The sequence below is a fragment of the Ambystoma mexicanum genome, chromosome 11 (genome assembly GCF_040938575.1).
Source record: "Ambystoma mexicanum isolate Mex_15411 chromosome 11, UKY_AmexF1_1, whole genome shotgun sequence".
Lineage (NCBI taxonomy): Eukaryota > Metazoa > Chordata > Amphibia > Caudata > Ambystomatidae > Ambystoma > Ambystoma mexicanum.
Genome location: NC_090934.1, coordinates 760,750,538 through 760,772,726, shown reverse-complemented (window position 1 = coordinate 760,772,726; position 22,189 = coordinate 760,750,538). Strand labels below are relative to the sequence as shown.

Sequence of the window (22,189 nt, the reverse complement as noted above, 5' to 3'; positions counted from 1 at the left end):
AATATGGACAGCACCGCCAGGTAACCTTTAACGGTACCCACTTGCAAGCCCCTGTGGGCTAAAGAAAGCAAAAAAGACAGAACCACAGGAATGTCACATGAAAAAGTATCCACATTCTTAACCCTGCACCAGTCGCAGAACTTTCTCCAACGGCAACGGTACAGGGACTTTGTCACCGGCCTCCTGGCTGAAAGCAACACCTCCATTACATCTTCAGGGAGGTCCCAATCCCTATACCTCAACCTTTCAGAAGCCAAGTGTGAAGGTTGAGGGATCTGACCTCTGGATGGAGAACCTGACCCCCCCTCCCGTGAGAGCAGATTGTCTCGGTAGGGAAGACAACGTGGAGGGCAGATGGACAAGTGGAGAAGGTCCGGGTACCACGTCCTCCTGGCCTATGCCGGAGCAATGAGGATCACCCGGGAACCGAACCTCCATAACCTACGCAGCACTTGCGGGATGACGGGGACTGGAGGAAACGCGTACAGCAGTGGGAATGACCACTCCACCACAAACGCTCCTCTTGGAGGAAATTCCCACGAGCAGAACCTTTTGGACGTCCGGTTGACACTGGAGGCGAAGAGATCCACTTGAGGGGTCCCCCAAAGGGCGAAGATCTCCAGGAGAATCTCCTGAGCCAACTCCCACTCGTGAGAGATCGCGCTCTGCCTGCTCAGAGCGTCCGCCGTCTCGTTGTCGTCTCCGGCTAGATGAACTGCCGAGATCGAAATTTCCTGCTGGATTGCCCAGAACCAGAGCTGCATCGCCTCCCTGCACAGAGGAAGTGACCCTGCCCCCCCTTTTTGTTGAAGGAAGTGCATGGCCATTGTGTTGTCCGTCAGAATCAGGACATTCTTTCCTCGCACAGTCGGCAGAAAAGCCTTCAGGGCAAGCCTGACGGCCCTCAGCTCCAACAGATTGATATGGAGTCTGGACTCCGACGGAGACCAACGACCGCTGACTGTCAGCTCATTGACATAAGCTCCTCATCCCGTGAGGAATGCGTCTGCAAGATAGTCACCTCCGGCCAGGGCAGCCAAAATGGAGCCCCCTTCATCAGATTGCCTTCGACGGCCCACCACAGAAGGTCCCGGGCGACCGAGGGCGGCACCTGAACGGTGTCCGACATCCTGCCAGAGGACTGTGACCACTGGAGTTTGAGAGCCCATTGCAAAGATCTCATCCGCAACCTGGCCTCTGGCACCAGAAGAATGCAGGATGCCATGAGGCCGAGCAACCTCAAAAACTCGAACGCTGGGAGACTCTGGGCATGTTGAAACTTGTGCACCATCTGCTGAATGTGATGAGCCCTCACCTGGGGAGGAAAACAATACCCCAGGGACGTGTCGAGCACTGCTCCGATGTACTGGAGCCGCTGGTTGGCGTCAAGTGGGACTTCTTTAAGTTGAGGGAGAAGCCGGTGATGGACAGTTGATCCAGGACTTGCTCGGGAAAGCACGCCCTGATCAACCAATCGTCCAAGTAGGGGTAGACGTGAATCCCCCCCTTTCCTGAGGTGCGCTGCCACCACTACCATCAGCTTGGTGAAGACCCTCGGGGCGGAGGTCAATCCGAACGGCAGGACCCGAAACTGAAAGTGCGAGTCGCCAACCACGAACCTCAGGTACTTCTTGTGCTTTGGATGGATCGGCACATGAAAATAAGCATCCTTGAGGTCGAGAGACACCAACCAGTCCTGAAGTTGAAGGGCCTGGAGGACTTGAGAAAGAGTAACCATCTTGAACTTGTCCTTCCTGGGGAGTTTGTTCAAACCGCACAAGTCCATGATGGGTCTCAATCCCCCGTCTTTCTTTGAAATAAAAAAATAAGGGGAATACCATCCCTTGTTCCTCTCCACTACAGGCACCAGTTCTATGGCGCCTTTCTCCAGCAGGGCTTGAATTTCCTGCGCAAGGAGCCGATCGGGACTCTTCAAAGAGAGATTCCCTGGTGGATTGTCGTGAGGCCTCTGCTGAAAAGGAAGACAGTAACCATGGGCTATGATCTCCAGAACCCACACATCTGAAGTAATGGCACGCCATTCTACAATATACTGCGCCAGCCTTCCCCCAACCGGCGAACCATGGGACATGGCCTCATGACTGAGCTGAAGCGGCTGCGGCGTTGCCTGAGGGCAAAGAGGCAACTGCCCAAGCGGCCTTGGCACCTCGAGTACCTTGTTTTCCACCTCTGGCACTCCTACGGTGGGCCCTTTTACTAGCAGCTCCTCTCGCTTTACTAAAGGATGAGTAATAACGAAAGGAGCCTCCCCTCCATTGCTGTCCTCTAGGAGGAAAAAGCGGAGGTTGTCGAACTGCAGCGCTCAATGACTTTGCTGCAGCTTTTGAGGTCTGCAACCTCTCAAGGCTCTCGTCAGCCTTGCTGCCAAAAAGATGTACACCATCAAAGGGCATGTTGAGGAGCAGGGCTTGCACATCAGAAGCAAACCCCGACTTCCGCAACCACGCAAACCTGCGTATTACGGTGCTCGCCGGCATGGGCCGGCTGACGCAATCTGCCATGTCCAGACCCGACTGAACAGCCTCACACATGGCATCCTTGCCATCCTGTATCATAGCAAGAAAACCATCCCGTTCGTCCCCTTCGGGAATATGTTCAGCCACTAAGGAAACACAGTTCCACAGAGTGTGCGTGTAACCTGACAAGGCACATATGGAGTTGGCTGCCTGTAGAGCCATACCCCCTGAAGAAAACACTTTCTTCACCCAACCATGTCGTCCCTATCAGGAGGGATGGTAGGATACGACGCCTGCTTTGCTGGGGCCGTAGCCGCCTGCACCACCAAACTCTTCGGAGTGGGGTGCATGGTCAAGTAGCAGGGGTCGCTACTGGCTGGGTGGTATTTTCGTGGCAAAGACTTGCCCACTGCCGGGAGACTCTCTGGAGCAGTCCAAGCCGCCGCCACCCTCCTTTGCAGAGCCATATGGAACGGCAGTACCGGGTCAGTTGGTGGACCTTGGTCGAGGATATCCGTCAGGTCATCCTGCAGAAAATCCCCTGGTGGAGCAGACCACCCCAAGTACTCAGTGACCCTCGACATAAGGCGCCGGTACGAGGACTCAGCATGGGTGCCAGGCTCAGGCCTACAGAACTCCACCTCGGGAGAGGTATCCAAAACCACTAGCGTCGTGCAGCGACTGACGCAGGTCCTCAACCTGGCTATGTCCAGAGATAATCTCGTCTGGTACCGTACCAGGAACCATCCCATCTTCAGAACCCTGATCCGCCTCAGAAATATAATCCAGATGGTGGAAAGTGGGCACAGAATGGGGAACAAAGACATGTTTGGCCTTGGCCAGAGCCTTTCTAGGAGGTTCCACCGTGCCACGGGGTACCTCTGACAAAACAGCCTCGAAAGGCATCGAGTGAATCGGCGTCGACATGGAGCACGGCACCTACAGCATCAACGGCTTTGACATAGGCCTCGAGGACGGAGCCCCGAGCATGTCCTTCGATAGCCAGGGCGCCGATGGCGTCGACGCCTTCCTCGGAGGTGGAGCCTCGAGAGAGTCCCTCAATGACCTCGGTGCCACAGGCGTCAACGTCTTCCTCAAAGACTTCACAGGTGCATACGGGCTCGAGCGCGTCGAGGACCGGGACCTGGAACAGGCATGACTAGAACGATTCCCTTTGTCCGAGCGGGACCTCGTGCCGACCACCCGAGCCTGAAGGCGTACGAGCAGTGTCCCTAGTACGGTCACGCCCGACCCCACTCGGAGGCGCGGACGGACCGGTGCCCTGCGATTCAAGAATCACCAACATTTTCTTACCGAAGGAAGCCCATTCCTCCGGAGTCGCATGCTTGGTGGGATAAGCAACCCGCCGACGGGCAGAGTCCTCGGACGAGGACGGAGAAGGCGACCGATGACGGCCCTTCTGTGAGTGCCTCGAAGAGGCAGAGGAGTGGCGGGACCCACTCCTGGACCGAGACCCCCCTAGATTTACGATGATGCGGAGAGTCGCCCCTCGAATCGTCCGTCGAAAGCCCAGTGGACCTCGACTTCCGGGGCTTGTACACCTTACCGACCTACAGCTCCTTCTTACGCTCCCGCAAGGCCTTGGACGTAAGCAACTGGCAGTCGACACAATCATCCGTGTCGTGGGCCTCCCCGAGGCACCAGCGGCAGGCGTCCTGCGAGTCCGTCACCGACATCTTGGACCCTCAGTCCCCACACTTCTTGAAGCCCGGACACGGGGTGGAAGAAGAGGAAGACAACCCGATAACTTCACAAACAGGTTCGAAGAACCAAAAGAACAGAGGCGCGCCAAGATCTCCGAAGCGAACACGTTCGTGGAAAAAACGGAACTGAGGCAACGGGAGTCGTGCGTCCTACTTATAACATCCGGTGATGTCAGCCGTCAGAGGAGATCCTCGAAGACGGCGTATCAACGTCATCAACGCAGGACGCAGAAAGATTTTCCGAAGCAGCACAGCTGTGGTGATTACTGTCATAGATATGGAATACGTCGGAGGACTCAATACCCTCAAAGCAGGCATATTCTGACATTCTTATGAAGGTAGAAGAATAGCAAACCAAGTATATCAAGAGCTGCAACCTTCAGGACATGCTAGCAACTATGGAAAGATGTAACATGTTTGAAAAATTGGAGAAGTTGAGCAATGTTCAACTACAGTCAATAATTAATATTATTTAGTATTGCATGGTAATGATGACATTTTGTTGTAAGTAGTAAAGGTATGTTAGATGTGGTGACTGGACGTTAGTCAGTGGACTCAATCGCTGGGTGTTTCTTTACATCAAACTTTCATAATTATTCTGGGATGATGCCTGCTGTCTTGCAGACAGTATTTTGAAAAAAAATCAGATGCTGCAATACTGGAAGAGTTTTAACAAGAAAACTGGGTTGTGAGAAAAAAATGAATATTCCATTCTGTGTTCTTGAAGCCCATAAAGCGCTTGAACATCAACAGTGAGCTTTGAAGACTCCTGCTGGTTTAATAGGCAGGACAACACACTTGGGGGCTTGCAACCTGCTTTTTCAACAGTGCCAGTACTTGACCATATAAGTGGACAGCCATCAAGCACGGCAGGGATACCAGACCAAGCAGCAAATGATTACCACTTTAAAGAAGCTGTAATTAGGGAGGATACTGGTATAAACAAATTGTTTATTGAACTTCAACAGTATGGAAATCCATTTTCATATGATGAACCTGAACTTGTCAACATTGTAACCAAAGCAGTTTTAGTGAGAGTATTACAAAAGATGCTGGTCATCTACATGTGCTTGATATTCAAATGTATGAGTTCAAAACACAGAGACCCATCTCTGAATCTAGCACCAGGAATGTATAGGACCCTATCAAGATGAAAAAACTGTGTATAAGTGGCAAAAGTACAGTTAGAGAGCAGATAGATTACTATTGCCTGACTACTTGTAAACCGATCACAGTGCCAAGTAGATTTATGTGAGACATTAGAGCTCTATAAATTATCTGCTTTATCACAATCATTGTTTAATGATGATGAAACTATGCATCTTTGAGAGGGAACTGCTCTCAAATTCTTGAAAATTATCCCACCAAAAAGCAGCAACACAAACAACCAACTCCACCAACAGCAATGACCAATACTGCAAATGAAAGTCTTATCTGCTCTGAAAGTGTTGACAGCATGGTAGAGGTACAAAGTTTGAATACGTCGGTCTAAATGCATTTATACTGTGCCACAACCCATATCGGGGCCCACTAGCCACAGCCACAGTCACTGTCCTTGTTGCAGTGGGCCCTGAGTGAGGCCCATAACCCCCTCATTATGATCAGCTCTCACCGATCATTGCCACCAACCACTGGGTAATGCCATCATTTGTCCCTTCCGTAATTTCCAGAGGAGTTGCCACCTTCACAAAACATCATTGTTACCATCTATTACTGCACTATTTGTTACAGATAATCATTTCTGTGATAATAGATTCTTTGACAATTACCACGATAATGAGAAAACCCTGCACAATTCTTCCGTCATCCCTACTTTCACTTTTCACGTGCATCCCTCTTCCTTTCTTGGTTACCCATTCCACATTGTGTAAATCCTAATCCCCTTTCACTTGCCGGCTCATGTGACATACGGCTTTGCTGGTAGCATCCCGTGGGATGTCCCCAGTAAGAAAAAGATTTTCTCCCACAAACTGCCTCCCCAGCCCACCCCAAACTCGCTAACTACACATGCTCCTCTTTCCCCGTCCGCATAACTTCCCTAACGTCAACATTGTAGCTTTTCCCTCCCCAAATGTCATTTTGAGCAATTTGTAAGTCCAGTGTTTCTGTGATATACAGCAGGAATCACTTGCATGAAGTGACAAATAAAACATTTCGGCTTTTCATTTCTTCACAGAGCAAAGGTCCTGTTTCTTTGGAATTCAGCCAAACAGTCACTTCGGACATGTGGTGTCATATCATGACTGGGACTAAAATCTCATTAACTTTAGCTATGGTTGCCTTTTACAAGTCCATTTTGGAAAATAAAATACAAGAGCCATAGTCCTACTGTGGCATACCTGTTTTTTTCTGCTGTCATCGATGGAATTTGGATCAAGTGATATTGTGACTAACCTTTGTGCCATGGCTATTGGCTTTGATAAAACTTTATCTGTGAACTATATAGCTTAGTTTTAAAAAAAAAAGCCTTACTGCTGCACTGCACCATTGATGATAGTATACATGTTTTTGAGCTCGGTACACACCCCTACACTGTCGAATTATTGAAAAACTACAGAATGGTTTTTACTGCAAACCAACGAAAGGTACCCCTCTTTGTGTCTCAGCTGTTTCTAATTTGGAGCAAATCTGTCGAACAGCTTTTGCACTATGTGTGTGCAATGGAAACATCGGTTTCTCTATGGGAAAATTAACAGAAGTTGGCCAAAAACAGCTTTCTTTAGTTTTCTTAATAGCTTGTGAAGAGTTAAACACACTTTTAAGATCTGGGGGGCACATGGCAAGCATTTCTTGTTAAAGGTTTCAACCAAATCTGCCCAGTGAGTCAAATGTTATTAGCAAAAGAATTTGGGGAAAAGTCAATGCAAATAGGTTTTATCGTAACTATAGGGCAGACATGTATATGTCAATTTGACCTGCAAGACTTGGTGTGTGATGTGCACTCCCTAGTCCCGTGAATCTGTGTACACTTACTCTATCCCCTGAATCTTCTATGCACTTGCTCTATCAGAATTGTCCCTGGAACTAGTATGATAGCAACCTCGTCTGTCTCCTTCCCCCTCCCCATACCTGTCCCTCCACGCCTCCCTCCAGCACTATCTGAAATGTCATCAGGCCTAGCACGATAGTCGCTTGTTTTGTTCCTCTCCCTCCTCTCTCCTGCCCTCTCTCTTACCTCGTGCAATTCTCCGGCTCTACCAAAAGTGTTGTCAGGCCTAGTACGATAGTCTACTGTCTGATTCCATTTCCTTCCCACTCTCCCCTCCCTTTCTTATCTATGTCTTAGCACTTGCACTATCTGAAATGTCGTCAAGCCGAGTATGATAGTTAATTTCCCATGCTTACTGTTCATGGCCTGTATGAATGTCATTCTATTTTCCCTTGTTCCCTCCCTTGCCTTGAAGCACTTTGAAACCCAATGTGTATAGGCGCTATATAAATAAACTATCATATCATACAATTGGGATCCCTGCCTTTAAAAGGTTAAAGATTTTCAAAGCACTATGGACAAATTAAATAACTACTCAGTTACGATTTAGAACAAGCCTTCCAACAGGCTCTGCACATAGCCATGTTTCAAGCTGCAAATAGGTGCCATAAAGATTACCTTCTACAAAGTGAATACATCCGGTTTACTGCAGTAATTCGGAAATGTTCCATTTTCATGCGGGAAGAACTCCCACTGATGGTACCAAGTATTAAACGCTGATAGTCTCTAAAGCAGGCCCTTTCCAGTAACTGCTCCATTGTTGACTTCTCAGAGGCTTTCAGCGTTGTACTCGTAGGCAGCTCACTGTCATCTGAAACTGGCAATAATAGGTGCACTTTGATATTTGAGAAAGTACTCTGAATGAAAATACACATAGACAAAGCATTTACAAATTACATTTCTCCTGCAAAAATAGTGTTCTTGCTTTAACTTGCAGAACAGAATTAACCAGGTGATTCCTTTTGTAAAATCCTTACGAATGACTTCTGATGATACGGGATGCTAAGACATTAATGCATCTTTCTACCAAGCGCACTGCAATACTAGCCTGGCAGATTCCACATAAAAGCCGACGATATGGCAACATAGCGTAAAGCAAAGAAACACTTGATTTTTTTGTCACATGTTCTCCCATAACCTGAGACACTGCTGAATTAAGCATATGATAAAATGCATTTCATAAAGTATATACTTTTAAATTTTTGTCCAGGAATATTTTTGATTGTTGCTCAGCAATCTGAGGGTATCCATTTGGCCACTCAGATGGACTTGCTGGTGTCACCATTTTCTCACTTGCTCCTGTCCCACCTTTATTAGCCTCTTTATTAACATCTTTCCTAATATTTCTTATTGTTATTTAAAGGCATTCATCTGGTTCAGGTTGCAGAGACTTTTCACATCTTAGGTGTTTATGTACTTAATGTGTTGACTCATTTCTATCTTTACATTGTATTTTGCCTTACTGCTAATTTTAAATTAATATTTGTCTTGTGGCAGAGATCTCCGAATCCAATTGCATGCTCTCAACTTTGTCAATACTTCAGGCTAGAATATATTATACAAATCTTTGAAACCCATAATTGTATGTGATTTGATTAGGGTCCACAAAGATTTTGTATTGGCACACATACCATAAATCACTCCCACTTATCCCATTTGAAAGGATTTTCCCAGTGTAAAATGAAGGTTTAACCCTTTATCATCAAACAATGAGAATTAACTATTAAGGTAGCACAGTAGATTAACATAAATTGGTATTGTGTTACAAACCACTCGGCGCTAACTGCATAGTTCTCAAGCCCAAATCTAGATGGGGATGGATGGCATTGTAACGTGACATGAGTTTAGGACGGCTCAGGCTGGTCCCCGAGAGGGTAAATAAGCATACTTGTATTTGTATGCGTTTCAAATCCCAATTACAGTGTATCTGCGATTTAACTGGATTATATCTTAACTGAAAGACAAACCAATACATAGACATTGATTGGATCTCCTGCAGTGGGGAACGTGTACTTTCAAGGGTTTTGAAGAGATGGTAGGTGGAATAAAAAGTGTTGGCTCAAGCCTTTCCATCACATTGTTTGTTCCCTCTTTAAGATCAATTGACAATTGTAGACATGGACCTCTTGCTTGCTGTCCTTAAAGGAAGGCTAAAAAAGGAACTTTGAATGGAAAAGCTACAGAGGTGATCTTTTCCTTTATAGCATGGATGTGAATCTATGCAGAATTTGAGTTTTAGTTTAGCATTCTAGATACAGGAAATCATCAAAGTAGCTATAGAGGCCTTTGCAGCTGGTTTGCCAAATGCATGAACACTAGAAGTCACACAAAGCCTGAGATTTCTGGGGGCATCACAACACCTTTCACCAAACAAAAAACTACCAGACATGAACCTGTTCCCACCCCTTCTTCCCTGGCCTGTAGCCTGATTTGGTCTCATATTTCCTGGTTCAGCGGCACAAAGTAGACATGTTTTGACCTGGCCAACCTATAAGGATTGAATTCTATCTTGTATGGTTGTATTTCTTTACTTCTTCATCATATGATAGTTTTAGCATTGGTTTATTCCCTCCCATTAAATTCTTTTATATTATGCATTAATGTGCATTATATATCCATCTTCTGTACTTAATAAAACATTTCAACAAAAGATTAAAAAAAAACAGTTGACATGGAAACATTAGTTTGGTTGCTGTTTCTTCAGCCAGAAGAGACAATGAGCTTTAGGCTCCTTCATCTTCAGAACCTCACTGTTCAGTAAGACATGCTAGTTCTCCGGACATATCTTTCGTTTTTCACAAAAAGTATTGCTACTTTTTCTCAGGAAATGTGTCTGCCCTCTTCCTTTTCAGAAGCTGACATATTTTACCACAACCTGGGCCATGCTTAGTGCTCTGAAATTGTAACGTACTAGGACTAAGGATATGTGGTCTGGTGGTCAGTCAAAATCTCGAAAACAAAATCTCGAATGACAAAAAGCCCAAAACAAAAATCTCGAAAAACAAATATCGAATTTTTTATTTATTTATTTATATATGTTTTTGGGGTCAGGTAAGTAAAAAAAAGGGGTAAAATAAAAAAAAAATGAAAAAGGGGGGTTGGGGGAACCCCCCATTTTGGAAAAAAACACATTGAAAAGAAAATTCGATATTTTTTTTTTCGGCCTTTTGTATTCGAGATTTTTTTTTTCGAGATTTTGTTTTCGAGATTTTGACTATAAACCATGTGGTCTCCCCACAGGCTATCTGTGACTTATAAAGTTCATGCATTTGGCAATTGAGCTGAAAAGGCTTATTCATTTATTGGATATTTCAAGGTGCCACAAGACAAAAAGGGGGGGTTGGAGGAGACAAGGGAGAAAGATAACATTAACAGTCCTACTAGGCCTTGTGACATTCGGATCATGCAAGTGCAGTAACAAGAAGTATGAAGTGGTGTGGGGGGAAGTGCTGGTCTGTGCAAAATGCAAAGTGCTAGGGTGGGAAGGGAAGTGAAGAGTAAAGCAGAGAGAGTGCAAGTGAAAGGGGGGTGGAAGAGGAGTGGGTGAAGGGGGCCAAGGGGCTAGTGCAGGGAATTGCATGGAGTGCAGGGGGTAAGGGTCCACATGCTAAGTGCAAGAAGGGGGTGGACTGGGCAGGAAGGGTTCGAGGAGGCCTGATGCCCTGTAAAACTCAGAGGGAAAGAGGCAGCCAGTCATTGCGGCAGAAAGGGGTGTTAGCAGGGGAGAGGGAAGGAAGAAGGTAACATTTCCGGAACTTAAGGAGATCCAGCTCAAAGTCTGAGAAGGGCAGGGACAACATTCCAGAGGGAGGCTCCTGCAGAGGAGAGATATCTACCCCCCCCCACTCTCTGCTTAGAGAAGCGTCTGATCTGCAGAGAGTTGGCACTAGAAGGCCGAAGGGCTCTAGCATGGAGGTATTTAGGGAGAGGGCAATGGTTGTAGCGGGGCCCCAGGCCCCAGAAAGCCTTGTGGATGATGCAAAGGGTCTTGAACTTGATCCTAACAGGAACGAGGAGCCAATGGAGAGATTTTAGGGCTGGAGAGATGCGGTCCCTGGGCTTGAGGCCCTATTCTGGATTGATTGAAGGGAGGATAAAGGAAGGTTGAGGAAGAGGCTGTTGCAGTAGTCCAGCCTAGAGAGGACAAGAGCTCTGGAGACATTGAGTTTCTGGGGGAAGGTGAGAAAAGGGAGACTGCCTCTGAGGAGGTGCAGCTGAGAGTGGGCCTTCTTGGCAAGGTCTGTGATGTGAGGAGTGAAAGAGAGTGAGGAGTCAAAGATGACACTGAGGTTTTTTGCCTCACAAAGGGGGGACGGGAGGGGACCCATAGAGGGTGGGTAGATGGTAGGCAGGAAGGAGGGAGCTGGGGTCCTAATGAGAAGGATGTCAGTCTTAGAGATCATTGGCAGCACACCATGCCTGAATAACAGTCAGTCAGGGAGAGGAGTAAGAGGCATTGGAGGGAACCTTGAAGGAGAGTTGTGTGTCGTCTGCATAACAGTGGAAGTGAGGAAAGAAGGAGGGGATCAGGTGGGCCAGAGGGGCATGGTAGATGTTAAAGAGCCATAGTGAGAGGATAGAGCCTTGAGGAATGCTGAAGGAGGAGAGTATGATAGGGGAGAGGAAATGGCCCAGTTGTAGCTGGGAAGGTCTGTCAGAGAGGAAAGAGGTCAACCGTTCAGTGCCAGGCCTGTGAGGCTTCTTCAGCTACTTCAATGGCTCAACTGGCACTAACTTTTGCCACTATTTCTCAGCTCCAACTCTCAAGCAAGGAAAAAGGTTGCACCAAGCGGTCCTTGTGAAAAGGCAACCAATTGCTCTAGTCCAAAAACTAAGGCATCACAGTCTCATGACTTTATCGATCAAAACAGTTAACAGTAGTGCCTGCCTATCCTTTCTTAACTACTTTGTCAGATACACTCAAAACTTCCTATTTTAAAACGATAGTCACTGGATTACCAGATCTGTTCGCTTCTGTATATTACATGTAGGCAATGCAAAATATAGCTGCCAGTCTCAACCAGCAAATCTGCCAAAACACATCTAAGGAAACTCCACTGGCTACAGGCATAGGCAAGTGAACCTTTAATGTGCCATGATTGACCCTCAGGATCACTGTGAACCAAGATTGGCCAGAAACCATATTAAGCTTCTCTGCTCAGGCATTCAAAACAATTCTTAAACCCTGCTGTGCCTCCAGAAGTGGTAGGTGTTTTGATGTCTGATGATCTGTGGTTTGGAACGCCTTACCCAAAAATTACCTTTGAACACATCACATTTGCAAACACCATGAGGACATACTGCTTGATATATAATCCTCCCTACTTGGCTGGCAGACCCTAGTGATAATTCTGTTTGCAGTGTTTATTACATAAGCACCCACAGCACAACTTGCATGTGTTCCTACCCGAGAGGTCATCATCTTCATTCCAGCCAGGGCGGTTTCCTTTCTCCTCTGCGATCATGCTGGTTTTCTTCTTTGCCGCATACTGACGACCAATAGTCATTTTCCCAGCGAGTTTGGCTCCTTTAACTATTGTTTTTGAGAAGGTGCTAAAATGAAGAAATAAGTCACACACTGGGTCATCAAATGAATATACATATTATTTTTTTAAATCCTAGAATTAAACATAGTAAGGAAAAACCCTGTAGAAATACATTGCTCTGGCTAACTAGCGTATTTTCCTCCTAGCTGCCATTGTCTAGTATACAAAGAATTTACTTAATAGAGCACTTGAAATAGTTATTACATCCTTTGTAAATTAGGGATATATTAGTGTATTTTTTATTTATTACATTTGATATAGCACCCAGACCCGAGGGTTTCACTGTGATTGTACAAAGTAGGTGGTAAAAGACAGAAACAGGTATTGAGCAAGTACATACAGGCTATACATATTTGTTGAATAGCCATGTTTTAAACGTTTTCTAGACATTTATTGTTTGGCAGAAAAGCAACTCAATCATTCTGTGCCAAGCACAGTCACAAACGAAAGATGACAGGGCTCCTTAGAGGCATACACCAATTTCAATGCAATTAGATCACTTTAAGATATGAGTGACTGCTGCACTGTCAAAGAAATTATAAGTTAATCGCCGTAGTGAGCAACAGACTTAGTCCTTAGTCTCCTTTCCTCCATACTGCATGGGCTTCCCTTCCAAGGGATGGGAGACGGAACCTTTTTCACCAGAGAAAACCTTCTTCCCTTTAAATTTAGAGGCGTGCAGGGGTGCGGCCCTGGGAGCATGAGCTGCCCTGACTCCGCCCTCCGGCACCACACCTCAGTCCCCATAGGTGTCGACAATAGATTTAACATTGACTAATGACACCCGTTTTATTAGGGGGGAGGTTGGTGGGACGTATGGAGAAAAGTGGACTGAGAGTACGTTAGTCACTACGGTAAGTAACTTATAATTACTCTTACGTCCCGTCCCCTTTCCACCATACTGCATGGGCGATTACAACTGAGTGTAGCCCTAGGGTGAAGATGAGACCATCCGTAAACAAACAGGTTGATAAGAACTGCCTGTCCGAAAACCGCTTCCGCTCTATAACCGGCATCCAAACAGTAGTGCTTGCAGAAAGCCAAAGGGGTGGCCCATGTGTCCGCCCTGCTTATGACTTGCCAGGGGACATGCCGCTGGAAAGCGATGACTGCTGCTTTGGCTCTGATCACGTGGGCTTGCATGTTGGCCAGCAGTGGCTTGTGCTGTCTCTTGTAGGCTTTTTTGATGGCCGAGACCATCCAACGGGCTATGGAGATCTTGGAGGCCTGATACCCTGGTTTTGATCCTTGGAAGGTGACAAAAAGAGCGTCCGACTTGCGGAAGCCCTTGGTCCTGTCCAGGTGGAATTTCAGGGCACGCCTGACATCAAGGCAGTGCAGAACTCTCTGTGCCTCGTCTTTGGGCTCAGCAAAAAACGTGGGCAACACGATTTCTCCGTTCAGATGGAATGCGGATGGCACCTTCGGTAGGAATGCTGGTTGTGTCCGTAGGAGTAACTTGTCCTTGTGAAACATTGCGTATGGCTCTGAGGAGATCAGTGAAAAAAAAACTGTACGTCACCGTACAGTAAACCCCAAAATGCACTCCAAAAGGGTTCCTCCAAACCCAAAGTTGGTGTAGTAGTGTGTTTGTTGGGGACTCAACACAACGCCAAAGTCCCCAATTCCCACACTTACATAGAGTCTTTTAGACACAATTCAACAAAAGTTCAAAAGAATTCTCATTTAATAAACATAAAGCATACAAATATAGTGCAAGTCCAATAAATTCACAGAAATGAAAACGATAAAATGCAAAACCTGTACTTTTTTTATCGTAACTTCAGAGTTTAGTCTACTGCTAATACTTAAATCTACTACTAACACATAAATCTCCTGCGCACATCAAATCAATTCAAACACAAAATCAATTAAAAAAATAAAGTGCTTCCCATTGTTCATGATTTGAAAATCAACATGTCAACACTGTAGCGTCTTTCTTTAATCCCACATAATACAATTCCATCATTTGATGTCAAGTGTTGTCAAATATGTGGAGAACAGGTCAAATTGCTTCCTTTTGTATACATATCCGAACAGACTTCTGTATATGTTGTTACAAAGTCAACGCGTTTCGGATTGGAGAACAATCCATCTTCAGGGCCAAGAAACCCTAATCGTTCCGATTGTTATTCACACCTGTGTAAGTTCACCTATGAGAGTACAAATAATCACCCATCAGGATACTAGTTGCATGTTCATCAGTCAAAAAGCAGTATTCCACCATCACCCGATACCAACCTTAACTCTTGGAACAGGAAAGTAAAATCTCTGGAAAGATCCTAACCGGAAAAAACTGGCATGTGTCACCCAAGCAGGTAGATAGTACCAACAGCACCACTGCCTCACTATACCACCATATTATCTACTAGATCACCATCTTCCAAGACAGATCCATAACACCACACCGTGAGAGAAGTTAAAGTCCTCACCCAAGGGTGATTAGAAAAACAAAAAGGTAAAAAGCATCTCAATGTTAAGTCACACCATGTACTCACCCCCAATCGGGGAGTCTAGACGTCACCAAAGTAAATGGTAGCGGGGTCAAGAGATTCCAGAATGTCAGGCTCCAATGTGCAGATCAGAAAGACCTCAGGCATTTCACCATACACATACAGTTGGCACCAATAATCTGTGACGTTCAAACATACAAATTGTCATAAACCAAATCCATAATAATAAACTGGAATCGTTACATTCACACTAATACTAGCTTGCCCCTGCTCCGAGGCATCATGGTTGGTCTGTACAATTACCTGTACATCAGCGTACCCCGTACACTAGAAACCAAACTCTCTGGTATTCGATTGCCGCACCGACCAACCCTGTGGACTGATACAATACGCTAGTGGAGCTGCGCATGCGCACGTTGTTCCATATTACTTTGTCTGCCATCATTGAAAGGTAGAAACGTACAAACATGTCATCCGCCATCTTGGAAAGGTGAAGGTGCATAATCACAACTCTTGATAAGTTTCCTAAACATTGTCATTACAGAATGAGACAAAAGAAACGTCCCCATACAACCATTCTAGTGGTGCTACCTTGGAAAGAAACAGTTCGCAATCATTGAAAGGTAAAAAACGTACATACACGTCATCCACCATTTTGAGAAGGTGAACGAGTACGATCACAACATTTGATCAACCCTCCTAAAAAGGGGAAGCTTTCCTAGACATAGTCATTGCGGTATGGAACAAAAGATGCCTCCCCATACAACCATGGTAATGGTGTAACCTTTGAAAGGAAGAGTGCGCAAGTAGACGTACCCAATTCCAATATAAACAGAAAAGTGTCAAAATAGAACATAAGATACCAAGCAAGCAGCCCGGTGTCCAATTGGGACCCACCCTAAACATACCAAAAAACAGGTCCATACAGGCAAAAGTCCCAACTGGACCCCATATGTTTAACATCTGACCAAGCAGAGGGGGGGTGCAGAAAAACCATAATCTGGCCCGGTCCCCATGCTGGTCAAAGGACAAAATAGTCAAACTATACTATAGATTAATAGATGGGCCCCATCCATATTCCACAGAAGGGGAATTCAATTTGGTGAAAACTCAAAACGGATCTACAGTAACCCAAAAATGGGGATATTTGTACTCAAATAGGAACTTCGTGTGAAACACCAATTCAGTCAGGGTCTTATATCACTGATAACTTCAACCAGTCGTGATTTTTAGCATGCAAGTATTTTCAATCAGCTCCTCCTTTGTAAGATGATCACATGTTTTCCTATGACTTGCAGATCAAACAGCATTCTTCTTATCAAAATTATATTTCCAATTCCTCAACTGTATTTGCACATAAGGTAGCATAGAACCCACTTTAAAACTTCAAATGAAACATCAGATCGAATTCAACATTCATGCCTCTTGAACTTAAAGAGTCCAGTAAATCAATCCACATGATCTCCCTCTGAAGGAGCTTTCCCTGGAGATCGCCTCCTCATGGAGCCAATTTAATTTGCACAAGGACTACACACTTAAGCTGAGTTACAGTATGTCTGGCTAGATGAAAATGACTAGCAACTGGGGATTTCTGATTATTCGTGCAAATATTTGACTTGTGCTCCGACCAGCGTGTTTTCACCTTCCTCGTTGTTATCCCTACATAATATAAGCCAAAAGGGCATTTTAGTCCATACACAACATTCATAGCATCGCAGGTATAGGAGTGCTTTAACCAAATTGGCTTTCCAGAATGTGGGTGTGCAATGATATTGCCTCTGATAATATTTGCACAATGTGGACAGTTCTGGCATGGAATCGTACCCTTGTGTGTGGTCTTGGTCACAGGCATCTGTATTTCAGCCTTCATCAGGCTCGATCTCAAAGCTCTATTATTCCTGTAGGCGAATCCTGGTACTTGGGGAAATAACTGTTGTAGGTGGGGATCCATCTGCAGCATCTGCCAATGATTCTGATTTTCCTCCTAACTCTTGAACTCTGAGTCGAGTATGTAGTCGTATAGACCAGAGGCTCTCCGGTTTGTGTGGGTTTAGGAGCTAGGAGAGTTTCCCTCGCTATAGATCTTGTTTTTACAGCAATTTCCTGAATCGATGTTGTGTCATATCCCCTTGCTACAAATCTACGCTCCAATGCCGTTGATTGTCGCTGGTATTCTGTTAATTCAGATATGTTCCGTCTGTACCTCAGGAATTGGCTCACTGGTACGCTCTCAATAGTTCTCTGTGGGTGGAAACTGGTAGCTAGCAGTAAGCTATTTCTACCTGTTGCCTTGGTGAGTACTCTTGTCGCCAACCCTTGTGCCAGAGTATAGACCTCAATATCCAGCAAGTGAATCAATGATTGACTAGTTTCTACTGTGAAACGGATCCTGGATGCATTTCGTTCATCATGTCAAAAAACGCATGCAACTCATCAGTTGGTCCCGTCCATATCCCAAATATGTCATCGATATATCTTACATATAGGGATAAATGATGTTGCCATCTCGGTGATGATAATACGTTTTCGTGCTCCAAAAAATAAATGAAGATGTTGGCATAGCATGTGGTCATAGCGGCCCCCATACTAGTGCCCGAGGTCTGAAGAAAAAACCTATCGCCAAATTTGAAAAATTTGTTATTCAGGACCAATTTTAGAAGTGTAAGGATGAAGAGACGGTCTCCCAGACAGTTATCAGATCTTAGCAGGATCCATTCCACGGTTTCTAAGCCTGCATCGTGTGCAATATTTGTGTAAAGGGAGGTGACATCCATCGTGAAAAGTGTATCACGTCCTACAATGAACTGTACCTCTTAATTTCTGTAGAAATTGCATGGTATCCCTTAAATAATACGTAGCCGTGTTTTGTATCAGGGGCTGTAGGATCCTGTCCAGGTATTGGGCCAAAGGCTCCAGTAAACTACTTGATGCAGCAATGATTGGTCTCCCAGGGTGGTTCCTAAGCCTTCTATGTATTTTTGGCAAAATATATATAACCGTGGTTATAGGATGTTTATTTTCCAAAAAGATTTGCGTTTTCTCTGATATAGCTCCTCGCTCCACTGCCTCATTAAGTGTTTCCTGTATCAAATGCATAACCTGTGGTGTGGGATTAAAGGGTATCTCCCTATAAATTTCTGGATCCGCAAGCTGTCTTTCAATCTCATTGATATAATCATTTTTGCCCATCAAGACCTATGCCCCTCCTTTATCGGATGGTTTGAAGATGATTTTGGTATTGTCTGATAGGTTCCTCAGAGTCCGTTTTTCTCTCACAGTAAAGTTCGCATGTCCTTTACTTTGGAAGTGTAATTTCTTTAATTTCCGAAGGACCGATTTCTCAAAAACCGACAAGACATGATTTTGGACAGGTGGGTTAAATACACTCTTTGCTTTAATCTCAAAAAATTCTGGTGGATCCTATTGGTCTTGATCCTCATCACACCCATCAAAGAAGAGTTGCAATTTCATTTTACGAAGCAATCTGAAAAAGTAAATTTTTTCTTTCAAGAGCGTACTGTTGCTCTGGGGGACAAATAATAAACCTTTGCTAAGAACCTGTAATTCCAAATGTGGCAACGGATAGGAGGATATATTCACTACTAGCTCTTCTTTTGTAGTTTCTTTCGCTGTGGATTTTTTCTTACCCCCTCGTCTGATGAGTCCTTTTCTAAACAACGAGTTCTGTCTCCAATCGGTGGATCCTCCTATGGAGTAACAACTTGCTTCAGTAGTTGATTGAACTTCCAATTCAGTACTAGAAGCCTCAGACGTGGAAGTTTCTCCTCCAGATGGTCCCTGTTTCGATGTATGGCCTGGGTATGGTTTATTAGGGCGATGACCGTAGTACTCATGCCACATGTACACAATGTCAAGTTTGTAGTCCAGTGTGTCACGTCTAAACTTCCTAATTTTTCTGGTCTCCAATTCCTGTTTATACTTCAGTAGCTTCTGGTTCCTATCATCCAGGACTTCCTGAAGTTGGTCGGCTGTGAGGCCTTTACTCAATGATAACTTTATCCCTTCTATATCCTCATCTAAAGTTTTCAAATTGTGAGCTAGCGCCTCGATGGTTAATAATATTAGATCATGGGAACACTTATTGAGAATTTGGCGCCACCTTTTCACGAAGGTGGGATTTTCTTTACACAATGTTGGTTCCAGATTCACCCTTAGTCCGTGTGGAATCCTCTGAGTCTTGAAATATTGGGCCAATGTGGAAGCATGAAGTTTTAAATTAATCAACCGACGTACTTTCCATTCCATTTGTTTTATAAGTACCTCAGGTTTATCGGAGGTGCTAAGCTCCTCCCCAGTTGTTTTAATTAAAGCTAAAATATGTTTTGCTTCCTCCTCGCTAAAACCTAAGGTTTCAGCGCTGTTGTTGGTAGTTTGGTCAATCTTAGTGAAGGACATAATAGTCCTCTATTCAATGGAAATATTTGGTAGTGTGTGCTCTCACCCAGTTTGTGGCCGTGGATCGTAACGGGGGAGGCGATCAGTGCCTCGATGTCGCTGATTCTGCGAGCCGAGGTGAGGCCAACTAACAAGGCCGTTTTAATGGTGACCAGCCTGATGTCCGCCGACGCCATAGGTTTGAATGGTTTGTGCGCCAGGGCACCCAAGACTATGTTGAGGTCCCACACAGGGTGCGGCCTCTTGATGAGCGGATAGAGCCTGGCGAGACCTGTCAAATGTCTCTTGACAATTGGGTTGGAAGAGGGATATGCCAGGGGGTTGATTTCCTTGGAGGCTGCCCAGTAGCAGAACCTGGTCCATTTACTCTTATACTGGGCGCTGGTAGCCTTGATCCTTGCACTCTGTATGATTTCTAGATTAGCCTGGGAGAGGCTGAGGTGCCTTAGCATCACCTGCTCAGGAACAACGCTGTGAGGGCTAGCTTCTGTGGCGTGGGGTGGATGACCCTGCCCCCCTGCTGCACCAGAAGATGTGCTGGGCCCGTTGGGAGGTGAATCAGAGGCATCTCCGAGAGGCTGAGCAGCTCCGCGAACCATGGCCTGGCTGGCCACCATGGAGCTATTAGAATGTTGTTGAGCTGGCGAGACTCCTTGATCTTGCAAATCACTCTGTGAATCAACAGAGTGGGCAGGAAGGCATAAGCTGTCATGCCGTTCTACTGAATCCAAAATGCGTTGCCCAGGGAGCCGGGGCCCTGTCCCTGCCAGGAGGCAAACTGAGGGCACTTCATGTTGTGCCAGGTGGCAAAGAGATCCACCTCGGGGCAACACCATCTACTGAAGATCTCCTGAGTAACTAGGTTGTTTAACTGCCAATCGTAGTTGTCTGCTCCCAACCAGCTGAGCCTGTCTGCCTCCAGGTTGACTTCCCCCGAGAAGGTGGACTGCCGTGTGGTAGATGTTTTCCAGGGTACACTCCCACATGCTGATTCATAGTCTGCACAGTGGTGGGGGATCTGGTGCCTCCCTGCTTGTTGATATAGTACATGCTGGTCGAGTTGTCTGTCTGGATGAGAACAACTTTGCCCCTGATAAGTGGGAGGAATGCGCTGAGCGCTAGCCAGATGATGTTCAGCTCCAACCAATTGATGTGGTACTCCGGCACATGTCGGGTCCAAGTGCTGTGGACTGAGAGATCGTCCAGAGTGGCTCCCCATCCCTCGAGGGAGGAGTCCGTGGTGATGATGACCTGCGGGGTGAGAGGCAGGAAGGGCTTGCCCATATGTAGGTTGCAGTCCATGGACCACCATGTGAGGTTCCGATGGAGGAACGTTGATCATCTCGGATTGAGAGCAACGCTCCTGGTTCCAGGATGCCGCAAAGTGCAGCTGTATCCTCCTCATCGTGAGTCTCGTGTGGGGGACGGCTAATAGAACCGCTGCCTAGAGACCCAGAAGGTGCTGGTACCACCAGGACGAGGTCACCTCTCTACTGAGAAGTGAGTACTGGCCCTCTTGATGGCTGTGATCTTGTCCTCCGAAGGGAACACCCTCTCAGAGCATGTGTCCCAGATGAGGCCCAAGAATGTCAGATTCTGTATGGGTTGCAGCTGCGACTTCTTGAGATTGAGCAAAAAGTTTTTACCAAACCTTTAAAATGACAAAACACAAAACAAACCAATCCTTGAGAAAATCCTTCCTCCCCCTTCAAACTCCTGCAGAGTCACTCACAAACACATAGTGTTAGTTCATTTATGCAGTATTGAGTGTGATTTCAGCAAACGTTCAATCTCCGCTAACAAGAACGTTAGAGAAATTAACATGTTTTCCATTAAACATTTTCTACCACCATTCATCAGCACACAAGGAGGGATGTTTTTCACTCCATGGTCTTAAGTGGGTTGGTTCTCAAGGGCCGCAATTTGCCACAAAACAACACCAGATGTTTAAGAATCTTGTGTTCTAATGTACAGAATCTACAAGATGTGTTTATGCCTGATTTGCTTGACCATACACAAAGGCGCTCTTTGGTCTTAAAAGCATTCAGACGAAAAAGCAAACAGTCTCCTTGCGTTGGAATCCAGAAACAAATGCACATATCTTTGGAGTTTATTAAAGCGCCTAGCTTCGACCGGTGTATTGACCATCAGTTTATTTGTAGCTCTCTTCGTACAGGTCTCTTCCCAGTCCGCCCGCCATATTTTTAACTTAGCGGCATTTGGGTTTCCAATTAGCATTTCCCACTTAATGTCAAATTCCACCAGCAGGTTTTCGCATCGGTTAACCCACATCGAAAAAATATCGTTACTGTCTGGAGTGATGTCATGAAAAATTTGGAATTGCAGAATTTTTGCGCAAGCTCTAGTTTTACGGTATAGAGACAGCAAGTTCCAGCTAATTCTGGCGTGTAGCGATATTAGTGCTAACTCATATCTTATGCATGCCGTTGACACACCTTTTGGAAGACCCAGTACTTTTGACCAATAGATGTTTTCTAGTGTTGGCCAGCGCATGTATGAACAGCCTAATGCATTTTCGGCTCCGTATGATAGAATCAGAGCCACCTTTTGTTGGTAAAAATTC

The 22,189-nt window shown here is 45.6% G+C and overlaps 1 protein-coding gene across 4 annotated transcripts in view; it reads right to left on the bottom strand.

Moving 5' to 3' along the window:
* The window catches only part of SBF2 (SET binding factor 2), a 2,983,421-nt gene that overhangs the window by 522,569 nt on the left and 2,438,663 nt on the right, over positions 1 to 22,189 (bottom strand). For all 4 annotated transcript variants that reach the window (XM_069623660.1, XM_069623661.1, XM_069623662.1 and 1 more), the window contains exons 25-26: positions 12,598 to 12,743; positions 7,809 to 8,007 (exon numbers count right to left, since the gene is read on the bottom strand). In XM_069623660.1, coding sequence (XP_069479761.1) covers positions 7,809 to 8,007; positions 12,598 to 12,743 — 345 coding nt within the window. The remainder of the gene's footprint in view (positions 1 to 7,808; positions 8,008 to 12,597; positions 12,744 to 22,189) is intronic.